We start from the raw sequence: 24,900 nt of genomic DNA, 5'->3' as shown, positions 1-24,900 counted from the left end.
CTCAGCACTAACCAGCGCCATTTTCTCCACAGAAGCTGCATGAGGAAAACGCTGGCTCCCTGGTCTCTCCCCTGCTGAACTTCACAGGCTGGAAAAAAGAGGAGGGGGGCACATTAGCGGCGCAGTGAGTGGGAATTGGTATATTATATATAGAAAAGCGCTATCTGGTCATATTTTTTCCAGTGTTTTTAAGCGCTGGTGTGTGCTGGCATACTCTCTCTCTGTCTCTCCTTAGGGCCTGGTTGGGGTTTTGTCCCCTTATAGGTTAATCCCTGTGTGTGTGGGGTGTCGGTACGTGCGTGTCGACATGTCTGAGGCGGAAGGCTTCTCCAAGGAGGAGGTGGAGCAAATGAGTGGTGTGTCCCCGTCGGTTGTGCCGACTCCGGATTGGATGGACATGTGGCATATGTTGAATGCAAGTGTGGCATCTTTACATAAAAGGCTTGATAAGGCTGAATTAGGGGAGACATCAGGGGGTCAATCCTCGGATTGGACCAACTCACAGGGCCCGTCGGGGTTTCAAAAGCGTCCCTTAACACAAGAGACTACTACCGACACGGATTCTGATTCCAGTGTCGACTATGACGAAGTAAAATTGCACCCTAGGGTGACTAAAACCATTCAGTGTATGATTGTGGCAATAAGGGATGTGTTGCATATTGAGGATGAACCCTCGGTCCCCGACACAAGGGTACACATGTTTAAGGAAAAGAAACAGATTATTAACTTTCCCACATCTCATGAATTAAATGAATTCTTTGGAAAAGCTTGGGAGACTCCGGAAAAGAGACCGCAGATCCCCAAAAGAATTTGTATGGCATACCCCTTCCCTAAGCAGGACAGGGAGATTTGGGAATCACCCCCCACTGTGGACAAGGCCCTGACGCGCCTGTCCAAGAAAGTGGCGCTACCGTCTCCTGACACAGCGGCCCTTAAGGACCCTGCAGATCGCAGGCAAGAAACTACCTTAAAGTGTATTTATTCTCATACAGGTGCTGTGCTGAGGCCAACAATTGCGTCGGCATGGGTGTGTAGCGCAATTGCAGCTTGGACAGATGAGCTGACAGATCAATTTGATAATATGGATAAGGATACTATATTCTTAACTCTAGCCCATATAAAAGACGCAGTCTTATTTATGAGGGATGCTCAAAGGGACATTGGATTGCTTCTAGGGCCAATGCCATGTCTATCTCAGCGAGAAGATCCTTATGGACTCGCCAATGGACGGGTGATGCGGATTCCAAAAAACATATGGAAGTACTACCCTATTAGGGTGATGTATTGTTTGGGGATGGGCTGACGGACCTGGTTTCCACAGCTACAGCAGGTAAATCAAATTTTTTACCATATATTCCCCAACAGCAAAAGAAAGTAACACCCTATCAGATGCAGTCCTTTCGGTCGCACAAGTCCAGAAGAGGTCGGGGATCCTCTTTCCTCGCCAGAGGTAAGGGCAGAGGCAAAAGAGCACCTGCTTCGGCAGGTGCCCAGGAACAAAAGTCCTCCCCGGCTGCTCCAAAACCCACAGCATGACGCTGGGGCTCCCCTGAGGGAGTCCGCACCGGTGGTGGCACGTCTTCGACTTTTCAGTCAGGCCTGGGTCAGTTCAGCCCTGAATCCCTGGGTGTTGGAAATAGTTTCACAGGGTTACAAATTGGAATTCGAGGAGGTGCCCCCGCGCCGATTTTTCAAATCGGCCCTACCAGCTTCCACATCGGAAAGGGATATAGTGTTAGCTGCAATTCAGACGCTGTGTATACAGCAAGTGATAATCAAGGTTCCCCTGCACCAGCAGGGAAGAGGTTACTACTCAACCCTATTTGTGGTCCCGAAACCGGACGTTCGTTCAGACCTATTTTCAATCTGAAATCCCTAAACCTGTACATAAAAAGATTCAAATTCAAAATGGAATCTCTCAGAGCGATAATAGCCAACATGGAGGAAGGGGAGTTTATGGTGTCTCTGGACATAAAGGATGCGTACCTTCATGTCCCCATATATGCCCCCCATCAGGAATACCTGAGATTCGCTGTACAGGATTGTCATTACCAATTTCAGACGTTGCCGTTTGGACTCTCCACGGCCACGAGGATTTTCACCAAGATAATGGCGGAAATGATGGTGGTCCTGCGCAAGCATGGAGTCACAATTATCCCATACTTGGACGATCTCCTGATAAAAGCGAGATCAAGGGAGAAATTGCTGAGCAGTGTGGCGCTCTCTCTGAGAGTGCTCCAGCAACACGGTTGGATTCTAAATCTACCGAAGTCACAGTTGATTCCGACAACTCGACTACAGTTCCTAGGTATGATACTGGATACGGAACAAATGAAGGTCTTCCTCCCAATAGAGAAAGCCCAGGACATCCAGAACATGGTCAGAGACCTGCTAAAACCGAGAAGGGTGTCAGTTCACCAATGCACTCGAGTTCTGGGAAAAATTGTGGCGGCCTACGAGGCGATTCCCTTCAGAAGGTTCCATGCAAGGACTTTTCAATGGGACCTTCTGGACAAGTGGTCTGGGTCCCATCAGCACTTACATCGGAAAATAACTCTGTCCTCAGGGGCCAGAGTGTCCCTCCTGTGGTGGTTGCAAAGTGCTCACCTCCTGGAGGGTCGCAGGTTCGGAATTCAGGATTGGATCCTGGTTACCACAGACGCGAGCCTCCGAGGATGGGGAGCGGTCACACAAGGAAAAAAAAATAAAAATAAAATGTCAGGGTCTTTGGTCAGACCAGGAGTCCTGTCTACACATCAATCTGTTGGAACTCAGGGCCATTTACAACGGCCTTCGACAAGTGGAGAGTTTTCTTCGAAACCTACCGGTTCTGATTCAATCAGACAATGTCACAGCAGTGGCTCATGTGAACCGCCAAGGCGGGACACGAAGCAGAGTCGCGATGGCGGAAGCCACAAGGATCCTTCGCTGGGCGGAAAATCATGTAAGCGCTCTGTCGGCTGTCTTCATTCCGGGAGTGGACAACTGGGAAGCAGACTTCCTCAGCAGACACGATCTCCATCCAGGAGAGTGGGGACTTCATCAAGAAGTCTTTGCAGACGTAACGCGTCTTTGGGGAACTCCTCAAATAGACATGATGGCGTCACGCCTCAACAAAAAGCTTCGGAGGTATTGTGCCAGGTCTCGGGACCCTCAGGCAGTAGCAGTAGACGCTTTGGTAACACCGTGGGTGTTCAAATCGGTCTACGTGTTTCCTCCTCTTCCTCTCATCACAAAAGTGTTGAAGATCATAAGACGAAGAAGAGTACAGACGATACTCGTTGTCCCAGACTGGCCTCGAAGGGCCTGGTACTCGGATCTACAAGAGATGCTCACAGGAGATCCCTAGCCTCTTCCTCTCAGGGAAGACCTGTGTATTTCAAGACTTACCGCGGTTACGTTTGACGGCATGGCGGTTGAACGCCGAATCCTAGCGAAAAAGGGGATTCCGGAAGAGGTCATCCCTACTTTAATAAAGGCTAGGAAGGAGGTGACAGTAAAACATTATCACCGTATCTGGCGAAAGTATGTGTCTTGGTGTGAGTCCATGAATGCGCCTACGGAAGATTTTCATCTGGGTCGTTTTCTCCACTTCCTACAGACAGGAGTGGATATGGGCCTGAAATTAGGCTCTGTTAAGGTACAGATTTTGGCCCTCTCGATTTTCTTTCAGAAGGAATTGGCTTCTCTTCCAGAAGTCCAGACTTTTGTAAAGGGAGTGCTGCACATCCAGCCCCCTTTTGGGCCTCCAGTGGCACCATGGGACTTGAACGTGGTGTTGCAGTTCTTAAAATCACACTGGTTTGAACCGCTTACCAAGGATGAGTTGAAATTTCTTACCTGGAAGGTGGTCATGCTGTTGGCCTTGGCATCAGCAAGGCTAGTGTCTGAATTGGCGGCTTTGTCACACAAAAGCCCCTACTTGATTTTTCATGTGGATCGAGCTGAATTGAGGACACGTCCGCAATTTTTGCCTAAAGTGGTTTCTTCATTCCATATGAATCAACCTATTGTGGTGCCTGTGGCTACAAGTGACCTGGAGGATTCCAGATACCTGGATGTAGTCAGGGCCTTAAAGATTTATATAGCCAGAACGGCTAAAATTAGGAAAACAGAGGCTCTGTTTGACCTGTATGCTGCTAATAAGATTGGTGCACCTGCTTCGAAGCAGACTATTGCTCGCTGGATCTGTAATACGATTCAGCAGGCTCATTCTACGGCTGGATTGCCGGTACCAAATTCGGTTAAAGCCCATTCCACTAGGAAGGTGGGCTCTTCTTGGGCGGCTGCCCGAGGCGTCTCGGCATTACAGCTTTGCCGAGCGGCGACTTGGTCGGGGTCAAACACTTTTGCTAAATTCTACAAGTTTGATACCCTGGCTGATGAGGACCTAGCGTTTGCTCGGTCGGTGCTGCAGAGTCATACGCACTCTCCCGCCCGATTGGATGCTTTGGTATAAACCCCATGGTCCTTACGGAGTCCCCAGCATCCTCTAGGACGTAAGAGAAAATAAGATTTTAAACCTACCGGTAAATCTATTTCTCCTAGTCCATAGAGGATGCTGGGCGCCCGTCCCAGTGCGGAAACTCTGCAAGACTTGTATATAGTTGTTGCTTACATAAGGGTTATGTTACAGTTGACATCGGTCTAGGACCGTTACTGTTGTTTTTGTTCATACTGTTAACCGGTTATGTATGTTTCAGGTTACATGGTATGATTGGTGTGGGCTGGTATGAATCTTGCCCTTGGATTGCTAAATCCTGCCTTGTATTGTCCATCTCCTCTGGGCACAAGATCTAACTGAGGTCTGGAGGAGGGGCATAGAGGGAGGAGCCAGTGCACACCCATAGTCAAAGTTCTTTTTAGGTGCCCTATCTCCTGCGGAGCCCGTCTATACCCCATGGTCCTTACGGAGTCCCCAGCATCCTCTACGGACTAGGAGAAATAGATTTACCGGTAGGTTTAAAATCTTATTTTTATTTATTTATTTATTTTTTAACCCTAGTCAATCCCGGGTATCCCAGGATTGACCGTTTTTCAATCCCGAGTTCCGGGATTGAAAAAAAACGGCCTGGGATTGGCCTCCCTACCGGTGACATTCCTCCGTTTTAAGAAACGGAGGTTGTCGCCGCCCTTGAATGGCATGACTGTCAATCACTGACATTCTGATGGCTTACGCCGTCACAGTTCCGTACTGCACAAGTGCCGTATGGGTCCGGCGCATGTGCAAAGCACAAACCATCAGTACTTTGCGGCATGTGCCACAGATCCTTCGGGATCCGAATGAGGGCCCATGTTACCTTAAGATCATTGTTGGAACTACATCTCCCAACATTCAATGTCAGATTTGTTACTGTTTTACAGTGCTCATCTCTTGAGACCCAACATGTAATAATATTGGGCCAATTTGTCAATACAGGCGGCAATATCACAACATAAGATTATCAGTACTACACAATAAATCTCAAAAACAAGAATTTATTGGAGTAACGGAACTTATCCCAGTATAATCAATATGTGTCATAACAAGACCCACCACTCTCATGCCGTGGAGTGTTTGAATCTATTTATGTACATAACTTGTGTTTTATGTGTATATAACTGCTCTCTCTAGCAGGTGGCTATTTATTGCAAGTTTTACCTTTCGCACTGTTAAAATGCTAGCTTATTGCCCCAATGCTCTTTTAGCTGCAGTTGGGCCTCTATGATGACTCTCGCAGCTGTGATGATCTGGTCACAGCTTTACAAGCAGCTGGATCTTCGATCCAGGTTTCCAGAGTGAAAAACATACTTTGCTGCTCTGCATCACAAGTCATAATGCTGGAGACAGAGAGCTCTTTTCTTCCAGTTTTCCCCTCAACATGTGCATTGTGCTAGTGGAGCAGAGCAATGTTTGTTTAGAATGAACAGCACATAGTTGCCATCTGTTCCTAATTTCTAGAGACAGTCACTGATTTGAAAGATTTCTACAAAATTCTTCCAAATTGTTGTCCATGAACATGTCTCTACTTTTGATATTGTGATGTTGCAGTATGCATTTCTATTGTCATTCTATCCATCTGTTCTTATTTCCCAGCAGTCCCATTAACTTGGATAATAAGCATAGTCTCATGGGACGATATAGGCCTTGCACGGGGCATTGGTTTGCACAAATCAAGGCCTTGAATTTCCCATTGGGAATGTCGAGAAGTAAGTAGGGATTTGATCCAACTGAGTTCTGTGTTGAGTGAAGACTCTCATAGGTCTTCTTATGCCATATACAGAAGTGTGAACGTATTGGAGAAAGTAAAAACATACCACCAGACCTTCCAGCGTAGTCCAGAGCCAATCAGGACAACTGGCACTCAATGTGGTCACTACATGTGAGAGCATGCCCTGCTAGGTCAACCCCCAACCAACCTTCCTTCCCACCCAACCACCCCTAAAAAGGCCCTGACAACTGACAGTGAGCAGGATTTACTTAACAACATTCCTAGCCATTAGGAGGATTGTCCCTTCTAAATCAGTTATCCTACAGATGTTGTTTGTGTTGCACTCTTGCGGGGAGGTCACAGTGGCTCACTGTAGAAGTATGATAATGAACTAATCTAATTGGTGCTAATTGCAGAGACTTGTGAACTAAATGCTGCAATAAATATTGCTTTATCTGTACTTTTACTGTCATATACTGACATTTCAATGCACATTAAAAATTCTCTGGATGAAAACTTTCTAAGGGCAAAGCAGTAAAACCTGAACGTGGCCCTGAGAAGTGGAGTTAGTTTGCATCTATGAGTACTGTAAACTAACACTGGAGCCAAGTAGAAACACTTTTTAAAAACCAGAATGTCAAACAGATACAGACACTGTGTTATTGTATTGGACCGATGGCTACTCAGCTAGTAAGGAACAACAACTCATGCTTTGCCAGCTATAGGACGGAGAGACACGTGTTGCCTAAAACTGCTGTAGAATCTTCATGTTGATATAGTGCCTGATTCTGAGTTGGGAATAAAGCAAGAAAGAGCAAATAAATCCACCTGGACAAAGCATGGGGTCTATGGACTAGCCCATTTACCATGGAATGAAAGCTGTTTTTGCTACCATGCTGTGTACTATGAAAGCTGCTGCCAAAGAGGCCATCTGCTGTGTCCTTACAGTTACTGTCCGCCTCCTGCTAGTTGTCTGTGCATTCGCCCCATAGGCTTTCAGCTGCTTGACCTAGGCACCTGTGTGACTGCTCTGCCCCACAGCCACCCGGGAGCAGAGACGATGCCTAGACTCTTTGCAAGATGGCATTATTAGCTCAAACAGGAGGCAGATAATTGCATCATAAGGACGCAATGCCAGTGCTGGAGAAGACTGGAGTTGGTAAGTAACCAGACAGCGTAGTAACATCTGTTTAGCTGTTTTACTTAGCACTGCCATAGGAGACTACGGCAGTGCGAAGATCACACATCTAGTTAGTGCAGACTGCAAAACTCTAGGGAAAATCCAATATCACTCTTTACTCCACTCAGGGCCTTTTTCATGTTTGTACGCAATGGCCGATGTTCACGCAACAGAGCAATTATCAGTTGACTGCGCATGTGCTGTGATTGCAATACGCATATATATAGCTGCCGTTGGGATCTCGCTCGCAATGAGGATTTCATGAAGTAGTGATTGACAGGAAGTGACCGTTTGGAGGTACTAAAGGAGTGGTTGGAAAAACGCAGGCGTATTATGTACATTTATGTATCTTCTTCTATCAGCTGCACGCTCATACATGCAAAACCATGGTGCCTGCATTGCTGCTGCTGTGTCCAGTCTGGGTGGCCATAGGCCTACTCTTAACACTGATGTTCCTCATTTATGTGTGTAGTGTGCGAATGTGTATGCAATTGCGAATTAGTTTGCAATGGTTCCAGTGGGCGTCTCTTTTCATTTCTGGACGGCAGCTTCTCCTGCTGACATTAGAATTAGGCCCTTAGTACATAATTCTCCATGTTACACTGCAAGAGGTGCAAATACAGTACTTTTTTATTTTTTGCATCCAGGGTAAATACTGGCTGCTTTTGCATGTAGCCCCCAAATGTTAGCTTAATTTTTACACTGCAATTTAGATTTGAGTTTGGACACACCCCACCCAAATCTAAAACTGTGCAAATGATAAATCTGCCCCACCTGCAGTGTAGCATGGTTTTACCAAGGTGCACAGTTACTTGCTCTTTCTTTCTTTATTCCATAATTGCCTACACTCCTGGAATGTCCGGGAGGCTCCCGGGAAAAGTTGGCAAGTCTCTTGACCGGCAGTCAAGCCCGCGCACCCCCTAGAAGCAGCACATATCCCCCACAGCGAGGGTGCCGATGACGCAATTCACTCTGAATCGCATCATCGTGGACCGCTTCCTGCTCCACTATGCCAGTAATCTCGGCATAGTATAGTGGGGGCGGTGCCACAATAACGCAATCTCACTGCAACGCCCCAAAGAGAATAATATTTTCCCCATAACACCCCCCTGTCTGGCCACGCCCCCTGCTGCGCCGACCTGGTTGCCTTCTCCTAGATGAGGCAGTCAAAATGTCGGCAAGTATGCTTCATTCCCAACTCAGAATTAGACCTATGAATCACACTGATATAGGGGCCGATTCAGACCTGGACGCTGATATGGCAGCGGTTGCAGGCTGAAGCCCTGTGAAGTGTGCACATACGCAGCAGGCGCACAGATGCGACGGCATCTCACTTGTGCGATCGCCTTGCCTGATTGGCAGGCAGAGGCGGTCATGGGGCGGGAGGGGGCGTTGCGGCTGCGTTGGGGGGGGGGTGCAGTCTGGACAATGCAGGTGTGTCCGGACCGTTTGCGGGGTGGGCTGCGGCGGCTGCGTGACATCACCGCTGTGCGAATCTCTCACATGTCTGTGGGGGGAGGAGGGGTGTTACTGGACCCGGCATGCGGTGCGGACTTGCCCTGTGCTGAGCGTCCCCCCGCATGTCAGAGTAATTGATCGTAGATGATGGGTTGTTGTTTTTTAGCACATCTATGATTAACTCTGAATCGGCCCCATAGACTTTGTATGGCACTACGAGCTCCTTGTGGTGCCTTAGGCTTGAGAAAAGGCATATTCTGTTTTTCCTACATCAGCCTGTCTGCCTGTGTACGCCTTTGAGTGCCAGAGAACTAGTGAAGCCAGCTTGCTTCCGTATGTGAATCATTGCTCAAGCAGCCTGCTTCTTACTGAACTGTGGTTTTCCTCCGAACGAAGAAGAGAAACACTAAATGACTCAGTCTGGGTACACATGCTGACAGCAAGAAGACCAGAGCAATTCCTATATGAGCATATATAATATCCCACAACAAATATCTGTAAGTATTTCAAGTCTATATTCTTTTATACCGGTCTACATGATATGAAAAGTGTTCACTGAAGAGTCAGCGTTTAACATGTCTAAAAGTCATTTGGAGGCAGATGGATAGAGGTTTCCTATTCGGCAGATGTGGCTGAGGACAAAATCTTCCTCCTCGCACAGAACGACTAAAAATAGCAGCATATTTAACTGGCAATTAATAAGCTGCGTACCCATCCATGTGGCATGTCAGATTTTACTACTGTACAGACAGATGACATTTTTCATTTTTCGTTTGGCTGTTCTTTTAAGAATCTGTTTTTTTTGTTTGGGTTTCTTTGCAAAGTTCTCCTAAAGAGTTTCTGTGTTGGAATTTATTACTAAGCTTCAATTATACACAGTAGATTTTCCTCACCGTGTATATTTATTTTTTTATTTAATTTCTTAGATTGTTTTTTTTTTTAAATTTTTATATATTTTATATACGGTATATATTTTCTGTTTTATTTTCCAGTTTTCAAAGGTAAATACAGGCAAGAAAGATGACGGGCTAACTGAAATAGCCTGCGAGAAGCAGGAAGTGTGGGATTTCGTGCGAGTCTGGCTGGATATTTAAAGTGGCAATAATATACAACCTGGTTTGGCCGTGTATATGATTGACACTTTAAAAATCCGGCAGACTCGCACAAAATTCTGCATTTCCTGCTTCTCGCAGGCTATTGGATTTAGCCTGTCATCTTCCATCCACGTGTTGTTTTTGTTAATTTGTATTGATTATAGATACAGGTATATTCATTTATAAAAAGTACAGTAAGTACGTTTTGCATATCATTTATTTTGTAAATCCCATGTTATGGGTGTTATTATTTACCAATCAGGAGGTGTCGAGTAGCTGCCGGTCCGTGAGCTCTGATTGTCTCACGGCTGGCTCTATAAAAAGAATACAGCCGCAGCTCTGTGTACCTCTGTGGCTGCCTGCCCTGCCGGTGCGCAGGCAGCTGGCCTGGCCCCTGTCGATCCTCACTGCTGCTATCCGGGCCCCTCTCAGTCAGGACCCGGGACTGGAGTTCCCAATGTCCCCCCCTTAATGGCGGGCCTGACTATCAGCTTCCCTGGGCTTTCGTAAATCGCTGTCACCTGAATCTCATTCCCTTCTGTCTTGGGTGTTCTTCCTATGCCCTCAGCCTTTCTACTCTTAGGGGATTGCTCTCAGCTGACTGGCCTTGCAGCCTAACACCACAGTCCAGGGTTGTAACTAGAACTTTGTGGGCCCCGTTGCAACATATTGATGGGTCCCCTGTCCCAGTGATTCATGAGAAACACCTCTTCGCAGCAGTTGTTAATTTTATGCCCCACAATAGTTACTCATTTTCTGAACCATATTAGTGCCCTAGTTAATATTATTCCGCTAATTTACATGACGGCACATTGTAGGACTGCCAGCACACATTATGCCACACAGTATCCCAATTGACATTATGACATACAGTGTCTCCAGTTCATATTATGCCACATTACAGTGCCCCCTGTTCATATTGTGCCACACTACAGTGCCTCCATTTCATATTGTGCCACATTAAAGTGCCCCAGTTCTTATTATGTAACATTATAGTGCCCTCCATGAGCAGATCAGATTATGACACATTGCAGTGGCCTCCAGTTCAAATGATGCCACATTATGGTGCCCCAATTATAACATACACTACACACCTCTCACTGAAAATGTAATGTCACACAATTCAGGCAGAGCAGTGGATCAGACCAAATTGCTTAGCAGGCAAATCTGGGAAATTAATATGCAACTTTATAACCTGTGTCCAGGCCCTAAGCGTCTATGATCCATAGCAATGTCACCTCTTGCATACTATTGTTACGCCCATGAATCAGTCTAAGGCTGGGTACACATCAGAACGATGTGTGTCCCAGTCGACCAGAGGACCTATAGTATGATATATTGCCCAGCTGTACGCACTGCACGGTCCGGTGTATGACTGCACAATATATTGTTACCCGCCTCATTCACCTGCATGCCGTAATCAGCGTAGGTCAGCCCATCTGATGTGTACACATCAGATAGGACAACTCCACTGGTGATGGCTGGAAGCACACAATCGTGGGTACACACTGAGCGATATGTGGAACACTATATCGTCCAATATATCACCCACTGTATAACCGCCCAAAGTTCTTTTGTACCAACTTTAACAGAAACCAGAGCTCATTTCCTTGGCTCAGGTCCTGCCACTGAACTAACAGTCATCATGAGGAATTTTGTCCCACATCATGAGCAGCTCAACATAAACTGTTGTCACCAGTCATCCACTCCTGCAACAGTGACTGCTTGGCCATACCCAAACAAGACCTTTGTTTTGTCTCCAGAGATGTCTCCACAGCATGACGCATTACAGTTTTTTTTTAATCGCCTTCTAGGGGGACCTGGCAATACCCCCTGTCGCTCCTTTGGGACATCCAATATTAGAGTTCTACCCCATCCTGGCATTAATGATGAACATGTGGGTCCCCTCATTTCATGCAGTAGGTTGTCTACTTTTTAGAATGGAATGCATTGCGCTACATTCAAACATGTAAAAAATACATTATCATTTCTGCAGCGGGGTACACTGTGTTCCACAGGGAATACATCGGGGTGTAGAGATGGATCTTGATCCAGAGGCACCGATAGGCTAAATCTTTAGACTGTCCCAGAATGCATTGCGGGGCCTCCTCTATAACTCTGCCTCCAGGCACTGTGAGCTCAGTTTTAGAGTTTGTGCCTGCATGAAGACTTCAAGGGCTGCAGCACTTAATATGTCAGTGTGACATACTGTGCTGCGGCTCCATCACCTCCCCAGCGGTGTCGCATACTTCCGCTGGATCTGTTCCCGGGTACTTGCGGTGGAGGCACTCCGGTTCCTAGGCACACCACCGCAGATGCTCTCCTGGATTGCGTGGCTGCTACTAAGGGAGGAGGTAAGAGGGTCCCTCAGGTGGGACTTGCCATTAAATCACATTCCGGTCAGAGTTTAAGGAGATGAACCGCGACGCTGGCGTGGACACTGTGACAGAGCAGTACCCCACTATATCCACCAGGGCATGGGAGCACAAGTTGGATAGTAAAATATCTAAGTTAATAAGGCTCCATAGTACCAGGTGGTGAGGACCAGCATAGGGGAAAAGGCGCTTGACCTGTAGCCCCTCCCCCAGCTCCGTGCGCCATCTACTGCTGGTGTTCCCGCCCTGGAGCTGCCTCACACTCTCCCTCACTCCCTGACTGAGACTCTGGGCGCCATCTTCTCACAGTAGCTGCGACTGGTCTCTGGGACTTCAGTGCAAGGTCTTCTCTGTAAATCCGCCTGATTTGTCAGCGTTGTGATTTTACAGACACTTAAGTATTCTACATGTCATTTTAAGACAGTGTAAGGGTGTGTACACACGGTGAGATCCTTGCTATGTTCGATTTTTACTTGCGATTTGCCTTGAACTCCCCGGAGCCCAGATAGCACAGATTTTGACTAACTTTTCTTGAGCTATGGACGATGTGTGTATACGATTTTGGCTTATGTGTGATTTTGGCTTTTGTGAGATGTCATTGACATATGAGATGAACTAGATAGTACACCGATCTAGCAAGGATTGACTTGCCTGCACAGTCTATCTTTTCTTGCGATGCCGCGCATCGGGATCGAATCGGGATCGCAAGGTGACTTTCACCTTGCAATCTGCACTAACTTTTCTTGCGATTTTGACTATATAGTCAAAATCTAAAGAAAATATCTCACTGTGTCTACACACCCTTAGTTAAGAACAAGTGTACTTCTAATAGAATATATTGTACGAGTATTCTGATATATACATCCGGTCTCGGAACGCGCATTGTTATATACAGGTTGAGTATCCCATATACAAATATTCTGAAATACGGAATATTCCAAAATACGGGATTTTTTGAGTGAGATAGTGAAACCTTTGTTTTCTGATGGCTCAATGTACACAAACTTTGTTTAATACACAAAGTTATTAAAAGTATTGTATTAAATGACCTTCAGGCTGTGTGTATAAGGTGTATATGAAACATAAATGAATTGTGTGAATGTACACACACTTTGTTTAATGCACAAAGTTATTAAAAATATTGGCTAAAATTACCTTCAGGCTGTGTATATAAGGTGTATATGTAACATAAATATATTCTGTGCTTAGACTTGGGTCCCATCGCCATGATATATCATTATGGTATGCAATTATTCCAAAATACGGAAAAATCCGATATCCAAAATACTTCCGGCCCCAAGCATTTTGGATAAGAGATACTCAACCTGTATATATATGTTTACTAGCCCAGTGCAGTTTTATTGTCTGACTAAAATGATTATCTGCATTGTCACTGTGACTGTGTGTGCCTGTATCTGCTGTGTGGATTTCACTTTCAGTGTATCCCAGCTATAGCTATCACTGTATGCTGTACCCTAGGGGACTAGGTGCATCAGGGTCTAATATATAGTGCTGCGCAGTATTTACAGTTAAGTGTATTCTACTGTGTATTTGTCACCTCATACCGCATTTATTCTCTGTTTGTGTCCTGTATATACTGTCACATAAATAGGGGATTTATTTGCAGGTATTGTATTTGTCTGGCTGTATCGTATTCTTACGCTCTAGGGTTAGATTCACTATAATGCCTACCACGAAGAGCGGGAAACCCATGGATGCTCCTGCATCATGCAGCACATGCACCAAGGATTTGCCTGAGGGGGAAGTTTCAAAGGATGGTCTATGTACTGTAATATGTGCCATACAACTCCCAGTCAGCCCGCTGCTCCTGTAGCCAATCAGGAGCCACCTTGGACGGCATTCTGAACTATGCTTAATACGCTTGTGACATGCCTTACGCCCCCATTGGGACCTCCTGTGCCATTGCAGCCACATATTGTCCCTGTGGTAAATCCGCCCTGGGCGGATACTCTATCTATCCAGATACAACAATTGAACTAGTCTTTGGTTAGACAAAAACCTACCCCACGTCCCTCTGGGGTCAAGGGGTCATCTAAGCGGGCCGTTTCCTCCTTACAATCCACTAATATCTCAAATGATACGTCTGATGAGGATGGGGAGTATACTGATCTGTCAGACACTGATATGGTTGCTTCTGACGAGGAATCTACAACTCAGGTTGATGTTCCTGACCTAGTGGAGGCTATTAAGCTGATTCTACAAATCGATGATGATGTAGATCCCACTAACGCATCTAAAAAAAAGGATAAATTTAAACGTCAGAAGGTAGCAAAAGTAGTCTTACCGCATTCTGACTATTTAGTAGACATACGTCAGGAACCCTGATCTTCTCCAGGAAAGAAACTCTCCCTGTCTAAAAAGATCTAGCACGTTATCCTCTCCCTGCTGAGTTGTGTAACAAGTGGGAAAATTCAGCAACGGTGGATTCCCATGTCACCCGTCTTCTGGTGTCACCACTGTCACCTCACTGAAGGAACCGACAGATAAGCATGTGGAGGGATGCCTGAAGTCTATTTACTCCCTTACAGGTGCGGTACATAGAACCACTAGAGCAGACTCCTAGGCCACAAAAGGGATTGAAGCATGGGTTCAGGCAATAGAGGAAGAGCTGCCTCAGGATTTATCTGACACTGCCAGACAATATCTGTTTCATATTACCACCGCCTCCCAATATATTCAGGAGGCGTCCTCTGAGGCAGGTGTAATGGCGGCCAAGGCGTCGACTACGTCCATCCTGGCTCGTCGAATACTGTGGTTGAGGTTATGGAAGGTGTACCTGGACTCCAAAAAGACCTTGGAGGTACTTTCTTTTAAGGAAGACCTCCTATTTGGGGAAGATCTGAATAAGATTGTAACTGACTTAGCGGCTGCTAAGACTGCATTTCTCCCGAATATTAATCCTTCTACACAGAAGGCAAAGAGTACCACTTTTCGTTCCTTTCGACCTCAAGGAAAAGCAAAAGGTCAGACATACCCGAGACAGGCTCATGCTCTCAAAACCACTAAGCCCAAAGCAAAACAATCATGGGCCACCCGTCAGCCTGCTTCCCAACAAGACTGCCTGCTGCATAACGGGGTGGGCCTCCCCCTGGGGGATCCCAGGGTGGGAGGCCGACTTCTGCAGTTCACCCAGGTCTGCTTATAGACCACTTCAGACGCATGGGTGCGAGAAGTCATCTCTCATGGGTACACAGTCTCTTTCACGAGACGTCCCCCTCGCCAGTTCTGCACGACTGTTAGTCCTTCGGACCCATTGAAGGCGCAAAACTCTACACTTGTCTGTGCGTTACCTCCTGGATACAGGAGTGGTTGTGCCGGTACCCCTGTCCCAGAGAGGCAGGGGGTACTACTCGACCATGTTTCTAGTCTCGAAACCCAATGGGTCTTTCCAGCCTATTCTCAACCTCAAATCACTGAAAAATTTGTGAGAGTGTCCAAGTTCCGTATGGAAATATTGCACTCGATTGTACTGGCCATGGAACCCAGAGATTATATGGTATCCCTGGATATACAAGATGCTTATCTGCATATACCTATTGCCATATCGCATCAGCAATACCTGCGGTTTGCTATTGGCAACCTCACTGTCCGTTCCAGGCTCTGCCGTTTGGACTGGCTACAGCCCCTCGGATCTTCACCAAGGTTATGGACGTGATGACGGCTCATCTCTGTTGCCGCATCTGGATGACTTGCTGATCCTGGCGAACTCCCAAGATGTCCTCCTCAGTCATCTGCAACTGACGGTATGCTTCCTACAAGCCCACGGGTGGCCCTTGTGTCTACCCAGATCTGGCCAGACTGGCTATGACGGTGTGGCTCTTGAAGCTTCACTCCTAAGGGCCAAAGGATTCTCCGAGGCGGTTATCCAAACTATGCTAAAGGCCCGCAAACCGGCTTCTGCACGGATTTGTTATAGTGTCTGGAATTCTTTCTTCACCTGGTGTGCTGCTAAGAATTAAGATACTTCCAAGTTTGGTACTTCCAGACTTCTGGCTTTTTTGCAACAAGGCCTGGATTTAGGACTTCGTCTGGCCTTCCTCAAGGTTCACATATCTGCCTTGTTGGTGTAGTTTCAGAGAAAAATTGCGTCTATGCCTGATGTTCATACATTCACTCAAGGTGTTCTGCGGATTCAGCCTCCCTATGTCCCTCCTGTGGCTCCATGGGATTTGTCTGTTGTCTTGAATGCCCTGCAAGAGTCTCCATTAGAACTCACCCCGGTTATTTACCTAAGGTGGTGCCATCTTTTCATCTTAACCAAGAGATTGTGGTTCCGGCCTTCATCTCTTCTGACTTATACTCCAAAGAGTGGTCTTTGGATGTGGATAGGACTGCCTCTATTAGGAGGTCAAATGCCCTTTTTGTTCTATTTGGTTTCCACAAACGTGCCTGGCCTGCGAATAAGCAAACCTTGACCAGATATATTAGAATGGTGCTTGCACAAGCTTATGCGCAGGCTGGTCTCCCAGCTCCTGCTGCTATTAAGGCCCATTCTACTCAGTCTGTTGGACCTTCTTGGGCGGCCCGCCGTGGCGTGTCCGCAGAACAATTGTGCAAGGCGGCTACGTGGTCCTCAGTGAACACGTTTATTAGGTTCTATCCATTTGATACTTCCGCCTCCCAGGATGCTTCCTTTTGGACACCGGGTTCTCATACCTGCTAAGGTGTGTCCCCTCCCTTGAGGAATTGCTTCAGGACATCCCCAATGTATTCCCTGTGAAACACAGTGTACCCCGCTGCAGAAAAGGAGATTTATGGTAGACTTACCATGGTTAAATCATTTTGCGAGGTACACTGGGTTCCACAGGGCGCCCACCCTGACGCACTAATCATCTTTGGGTTTGTATGGCTTTTACCTGCTTCTGCATTGGACTTTTTAACAAAACTGAGCTCACAGTGCCTGGAGGCGGGGTTATAGATGAGGCCCCACAATGCATTCTGGGACAGTCTAAAGCTTTAGCCTGTTGGTACCTCTGGATCAAGATCCATCTCTACACCCCAATGTATTCCCTGTGGAACCCAGTGTACCTCGTAGAAAGATTTAACCATGGTAAGTCTACCATAAATCTCCTTTTTCAAGTGCAAAATGTAAAAACATATATACATGTATAATCCAGCTTTTCACTGTTTTTTGAACAGAGGTACCACCGAATGTGTTCAAGTCAAAGCGTGTGCGAACACTTCTGCCTGACTGACAGGCAGAGGAGTTCGTGTGCGGCAAAGGAGCGTTGCAGGGGCAGTGCAAGGAAAACGGGCCAGTCGGCGACAGGAAAAATGGTGGCTGACCGCCTTCGTAGACAGCCATAGCTGCAGCTGCAGGGGGTCGTCCACAATTGCAACCACAATGTAAATTGTGGTCACAGATGGTGGCCTCCATTTAGCATACTGGGCGGTCTTGCCCTGCGATGGACGGCCACCAGCATGCGACATAACGGATTGCAAATTCTGCTTTTTAGCAGAATTTGCAATCCGTACTGAATAACCCTATAATCTGCAAAATCTGTGTCCATATACTCACATGCTGGAGGCCGCACAGCACAGGGCACGTGTAGCACTGCCCCGCGATGCGATCGCAAATCAATTGCGATCACATCGAATAGAAGTTAACCACTGCCTACACAGCCTGGCTGCGTATGCAGGGGTCCCGCCGCCATATTTTCTATCGCATGAAACACAGGTGATATCATTGGCCGGCCCCGAAAAACGTCCATGACACACTTGCGTATCCCGATCTATCCCCCAACGCCACATCCCCGGACCCGGATACCCGTAGCCTGTCAATCACCATACTATTGCATCATTCTGGGATGTGATCGCATGGTGAAGGGTTATGCAAACGCCTCATGGCTAGTGCACGTGTACGCAGATCCTATGGACATGGCCACTGTATGCAAAAGCAGCGGCTGCTTCCATCTCTTAATAAGGCCCATAATGCTGTTTTCTGGAAATTGTAAGTAAGGGCCTAATTCAGACCTGATCGCTGTTGTCCGAAATCGCACAGTTGCCGATTATCGAATGACTGCGCATGCATACGGATCATAATGCACAGGCGTGAGGCCAAACTGCAGGTGAACGCAGGCTGATTGACAAGAAGCGGGTGTTTGGGGGTTTTAACTGGACGTTTTCTGGGAGTGTCGGGAGAAATGCAGGCATCCCCAAGCGTTTTCAGGGCGGGTGTGTGTCGTCCGCTCCAGCCCCGATCAGCCTTGTTTGTATCGCACTATAGGAGTAAGTCCTGGGCTACACACAGACTGCACACAATGGAAAAACCATTCGATAGTGAGTGAGATGCGAATGGATTTGCAGATGTTCGCTGTCTGGCAAAGTTTTCGCACAGACAGTGTCCCCTTTTTACACATTATGGCAGACAGCGTCCCCTTTTTACATATTACGACAGACAGCGTCCCCTTTTTACACATTACGGTAGCCAGTCCCCCTTTTTACACATTACGGCAGCCAGTCCCCCTTTTTACACATTATGGCAGCCAGAGTCCCCTTTTTACACATTACGACACAGACAACGTCCCCCTTTTTACACATTACAGCAGACAGTCCCCCTTTTTACACATTACGGCAGACAGCGTCCCCTTTTTACACATTACGGCAGGCAGCGTCCCCTTTTTACACATTACGGCAGATAGATAGACAGACAGAAAGAATAGATGATACTTACTGTCTCTCTGCTGGCTCATGCAGTCAGGCTCCTCGGTGCAGGCAGTCTGGCAGATCCCGGGCAGGTAATTGGTGGCAATCGCCGCTGCAGCTGTCTCTCTCCTTCCACATAGGCTGGCCGCTGCCGCTGTGATGAGGGAAGCGCATCCCAGCATTTACAGTGGCAGCGGCCAGCCTATGTGGAAGGAGAGGAACAGCTGCAGCAGCACCGCCACCAGTTACGTTGCCCTGCTGCGGCTTCCTCTCCCTCCTCCTCCTTATATATACAGATGGGTCTTCCGTTATCTTGGCGTCTTCTGTGACGGCGCGCCCGCCTGGGCGCACCTAGTCACTGTTAGCGTCTCCGTCTGGATGGGCACGCACGCCCGGACCGAGACGCTACTCATTCATTTTAATGGAGAGCGTCTCCGTCCGCGCGCCCGGACAGAGACGCTCTGAATGGGAAGCGTCTCGTGCACTCCCAGCGTGACTAGGTGGACGGATCGCCTAGTCACGCTGGGAGTGCACACCTGCGACTAGAGCCACCAAGATAACGGAGGACCCATCTGTATATATATATATATATACATTGTATATATGTAATATACACTGCTCAAAAAAATAAAGGGAACACTAAAATAACACATCCTAGATCTGAATGAATGAAATATTCTTATTAAATACTTTGTTCTTTACATAGTTGAATGTGCTGACAACAAAATCACACAAAAATTATCAATGGAAATCAAATTTATTAACCCATGGAGGTCTGGATTTGGAGTCACACTCAAAATTAAAGTGGAAAAACACACTACAGGCTGATTCAACTTTGATGTAATGTCCTTAAAACAAGTCAAAATGAGGCGCAGTAGTGTGTGTGGCCTCCACGTGCCTGTATGACCTCCCTACAATGCCTGGGCATGCTCCTGATGAGGTGGCGGATGGTCTCCTGAGGGATCTCTTCCCAGACCTGGACTAAAGCATCCGCCAACTCCTGGACAGTCTGTGGTGCAACGTGGCTGGATGGAGAGAGACATGATGTCCCAGATGTGCTCAATTGGATTCAGGTCTGGGGAACGGGCGGGCCAGTCCATAGCATCAATGCCTTCGTCTTGCAGGAACTGCTGACACACTCCAGCCACATGAGGTCTAGCATTGTCTTGCATTAGGAGGAACCCAGGGCCAACCGCATCAGCATATGGTCTCACAAGGGGTCTGAGGATCTCATCTCGGTACCTAATGGCAGTCAGGCTACCTCTGGCGAGCACATGGAGGGATGTGCGGCCCCCCAAAGAAATGCCACCCCACACCATTACTGACCCACTGCCAAACCGGTCATGCTGGAGGATGTTGCAGGCAGCAGAACGTTCTCCTTGGCGTCTCCAGACTCTGTCACGTCTGTCACGTGCTCAGTGAGAACCTGCTTTCATCTGTGAAGAGCACAGGGCGCCAGTGGCGAATTTGCCAATCTTGGTGTTCTCTGGCAAATGCCAAACGTCCTGCACGGTGTTGGGCTGTAAGCACAGCCCCCACCTGTGGACGTCGGGCCCTCATACCACCCTCATGGAGTCTGTTTCTGATCGTTTGAGTAGACACATGCACATTTGTGGCTTGCTGGAGGTCATTTTGCAGGGCTCTGGCAGTGCTCCTCCTGTTCCTCCTTGCACAAAGGCGGAGGTAGCGGTCCTGCTGCTGGGTTGTTGCCCTCCTACGGCCTCCTCCACGTCTCCTGATGTACTGGCCTGTCTCCTGGTAGCGCCTCCATGCTCTGGACACTACGCTGACAGACACAGCAAACCTTCTTGCCACAGCTCGCATTGATGTGCCATCCTGGATGAGCTGCACTACCTGAGCCACTTGTGTGGGTTGTAGACTACGTCTCATGCTACCACTAGAGTGAAAGCACCGCCAGCTTCCAAAAATGACGAAAACATCAGCCAGAAAGCATAGGAGAGGAGAAGTGGTCTGTGGTCACCACCTGCAGAACAACTCCTTTATTGGGGGTGTCTTGCTATTTGCCTATAATTCCCACCTGTTGTCTATTCCATTTGCACAACAGCATGTGAAATTGATTGTCAATCAGTGTTGCTTCCTAAGTGGACCGTTTGATTTCACAGAAGTGTGATTGACTTGGAGTTACATTGTGTTGTTTAAGTGTTCCCTTTATTTTTTTTGAGCAGTGTATATTATCATTTATATATATACTGTATATATGTAAGAATTACCATATATATAAATATATATAAATGCAGACTGTGTGTGTTTATGTGTGTGGGTGTGTTTGTGTGTGTGTGTGTATATATATATATATATATATGTGTATATACACATATAGTGTGTGTGTGTGTGTGTGTGTGTGTGTGTGTGTGTGTGTGTGTGTGTGTGTGTGTGTCTATATATCTTTATATCTATACACATATATATATATATATATATTTTCACACACAGTATATATAATATATTATATATAGATACACTATAATATATTAAAACAATACCTTCCTCCTGGAAGAGGATAACACAGTGGGCACTGGGCTGAGTATTAGGAAGCAGCATGCAGTGCCGTTTCTAGCGGGGGGCGAACCGTGCAACCGCACGGGGCGCCCGCCGCACACTTTGCGTGTCCTTGTCTCCCCCTCCTCCCTCTTCCCGAGCACTCCTGCTTGGGGGGCGTAGTTTCACGGAATGACGCATTTGCGTCGTGACGTCACGACGCAATCGCGTCATTCCGTGAAACCCCGCCCCCCGAGCATGAGTAGTCGGGAAGAGGGAAAAGGAGCAGACAGGCTGTAAGGAGGAGGCGGCCGGCGCGAGGGAGGTGAGGCGGCCCGACCCGAAGAGCGGGAAGATCCTCTATATGTAAGTCTCTCTCTCCCCCCCCCCCCCCTTCCTTCCCCCCCACTTGACACTTACCTGCCATACTGTGTAAAATGGGGACACCTGCCTGCCGCACTATGTAAAATGGGGACACCTGCCTGCCGCACTGTTTAAAATGGGGACACCTGCCTGCCGTACTGTGTAAAATGGGGACACTTGCCTGCCGTACTGTGTAAAATGGGGACACCTGCCTGCCATAATGTGTAATATGGGGACTCTTGCTGCCGTACTGTGTAAAATGGGGACACTTGCCTGCCGCACTGTGTAAAATGGGGACACGTGCCTGCCGTAATGTATAAAATGGGGAGTCTTGCCTGCCGTACTGTGTAAAATGGGGACACCTGCCTGCCATAATGTGTAATATGGGGACTCTTGCTGCCGTACTGTGTAAAATGGGGACACTTGCCTGCCGCACTGTGTAAAATGGGGACACGTGCCTGCCGTAATGTATAAAATGGGGAGTCTTGCCTGCCATACTGTGTAAAATGGGAACTCTTGCCTGCCGTACTGTGTAAAATGGGGACTCTTGCCTGCCGTACTGTGTAAAATGGGGAGTCTTGCCTGCGTAATGTGTAAAATGGGGATACGTGCCTGCTGTAATGTGTAAAATGGGGACTCTTGCCTGCTATACTGTGTAAAATGGGGACTTTTGATTTTTTTTTTCTCCCTGGCCGTGATGATATCAGATGAGGCCCTCCCACTTTAGTGAGACCACGCCCAATTAATGAGGCCACGTCCCCTTGCCGGGAGCGCACACGCATGCTTTTTCTTTTTATAGCTATGGGGGGGGGGGGGCGCATTTATTTTGTATGTCAATGGGGGTGGGGGGCGCATTTTGTAATCTCGCACTGGGAGCCAAATTGGCTAGAAACGGCCCTGGCAGTATGGAATGAAGGGACTGTAGCAGATGCCAAGACCAGCCAGCCCAGGACAAGTGTATGACCCGCGATTCGCGGGTCTCTAAAAGGAGAAGGAGCCAAGTGACAGCCAGCCCAGGACAAGTGTATGATCCGCGGGTCTCTAAAAGGAGGCGGAGCCATGTGACAGAGGGGGCGGGGCTTAAATCGCGGGATGCGGCAGTGGCTCCTTCATATAACAAAAAAATTGGTCTGTCAGGGGGGGTTTCTGGGCCCGCAGCACACCGCGGCAGGCGGGATGTAATGAGTCAGTTTGACTCTTTACATGCCGCTGGCTTTGGGCCCCTTGACAGCGGTGGGCCCCAGTGCAAGGTACCGCTTGCACTGGTGGTAGTTCCGCCACTCCTCCTGACCCTTGGCCAACATTGCTGGGTGATCATATCATACAGCCCATTAAGAACCTTTGCAATCTGGCTGGACCATTATGCAATAGGTAGCACCTATCCTTGTGTATCAATGTCTATATCCCTATAGATTGTAAGCATGCAAGCAGGGCTTTCCTACCTTTAGGTCTGTCTGTTATTACCCAGTTTTGTTCGACTGGGCTTCTCCATGCATAGATACGTTTAGAGTGAAGCAAGAACAATTCCTATTGCTGTCGAAAAACTCACATCTCCCCTTTGATAAATTAGGGGTATATTCAATTGAAGTTGAAAGCTGCCGTCTGTCAAAAAGACGTCAGTTTTCGACTTTTTTAGGTAGGAAGTTGTTCCGACCTATTCAATATAACTCAAAATTATCTGACTAGTTGAGGAATTCGACTTGTTGGAAAGCACGTGGATTGGCGGAATAGTTCTTCTGTCGGAAACGGGGCCAAATCCGACAGGTTTTGGCCCCCTTTCCGACCATCTCAATCCGACTTTAAAAACAGTCGGATTGAGATGAGGGAGCCGAGAGGAGGAGAGGGGGGTGAGCAGTGCTACAGCAGCGTAGCAGGAGGATGTGTCGCTGGAGCCGGGTGGACGCTGCCGTGAGCGGTGGCTGTGACACATCCTCCTGCTACGCTGCTGTAGCGCTGCTCTCCCAATCTGCCCGCGGCTGTCCCCCATCTCAGCTCACGCATCTCAATTCGACTTTTTTTAAAGTCGGATTGAGATGGCATTGAATAGCCCTTGTCGGATCCATTCCGACAAATAAATGGCGGAATGGATCCGACTTCAATTGAATATACCCCTTAGCCTTTTAATGTTCACAGTAAGTATAGCATAATGCACTAGAGGGAAACGGCAAAAACTGAAGTTAGAAATAATTTTTGTTTTGAGGTATAGGGCCTAATTGAGCATGGATCGCTATTTCGAGAATTTACAAATGGAGCGCTTATCAAACGACTGTGAATGCGTAGCATTCGCATTGCGCACAGGTGAATAGCGATAGAAAGTGCGTAGAGATCGTGAATGCAATGTAGCTGCTATTTGACAGGAAGCCGGCGTTTCTGGGCTGAAACCTGCCGTTTTCTGGGTGTGTCGTAAAAAACGCAGGCTTGCCCAGGCATTTTTGGGGAGGGTCGTCAGCGCAGACCACTTCCAGTCCATCTCAGTCACAGATTAGTGGCAGCCTCAGACCTACTCATATTTGCTCAGACGGCAAAAACTGTTCAGTGTTCTGGCAATTGCGCATGCATTTGCGAGCGGATAGCGATCTGCGATGCATTCGCAAATTAGCACGGGGCGTTTTTTCTTTCTGTCAGGGCGGTGCCTTTCTACTCGCAGGCAACTGCAATTTCTCAGAATAATGATCCATGCTGAATTAGGCCGATAGTCATTACGACTGCACAACAGAGAGGTCTATTTTTGGAATGAAAAACATCAGTAAGTTACAGGTCAAAATAAATGTAACTTATGGCTGTTCCTGGTTTCTATATGATAAGTATTACAAAACCTATCAATACTCTACGTACATGTCAAATCAGTGTTAGGCAAGTCTCTGGAGAGGTCATTAAATATCCTGCAAAAAATCCAGAATTGAAATGACATTTTACAGCATAAAGTTGGACGTTTCAGTTCCTGTATGAAATTAAATCTATTGTATGCATGTTTACAGCTGTGTACTGTACTTCCCTATATAAGTAAATGGGTGTGGATCATTGTGTCAACAGTATCTAGGTCGACCACTATTGGTCGACAGTAACTAGGTCGA

General features: G+C 47.4%; 1 protein-coding gene across 7 annotated transcripts in view; it reads left to right on the top strand.

Annotated features, from left to right (window-relative positions):
- Window positions 1-24,900, top strand: part of SPECC1 (sperm antigen with calponin homology and coiled-coil domains 1) — a 1,059,948-nt gene that overhangs the window by 128,314 nt on the left and 906,734 nt on the right. For 2 of the 7 annotated variants that reach the window (XM_063955883.1, XM_063955882.1), the window contains exon 1: window positions 9,248-9,326. The exons of 4 other annotated variants lie outside the window; for them this stretch is intronic. In XM_063955883.1, coding sequence (XP_063811953.1) covers window positions 9,294-9,326 — 33 coding nt within the window. In that variant the 5' untranslated portion in view covers window positions 9,248-9,293. Of the gene's footprint in view, window positions 1-9,247; window positions 9,327-24,900 lie in introns of those variants that run through there. One more of the 7 variants, XM_063955875.1, reaches the window with a different exon arrangement.

The sequence above is a fragment of the Pseudophryne corroboree genome, chromosome 2 (assembly GCF_028390025.1).
Source record: "Pseudophryne corroboree isolate aPseCor3 chromosome 2, aPseCor3.hap2, whole genome shotgun sequence".
In the NCBI taxonomy this organism is placed as follows: Eukaryota; Metazoa; Chordata; class Amphibia; order Anura; family Myobatrachidae; genus Pseudophryne; species Pseudophryne corroboree.
Note: the sequence above shows the minus strand (reverse complement) of the source record. Positions and strands in the feature narration are given on the sequence as shown.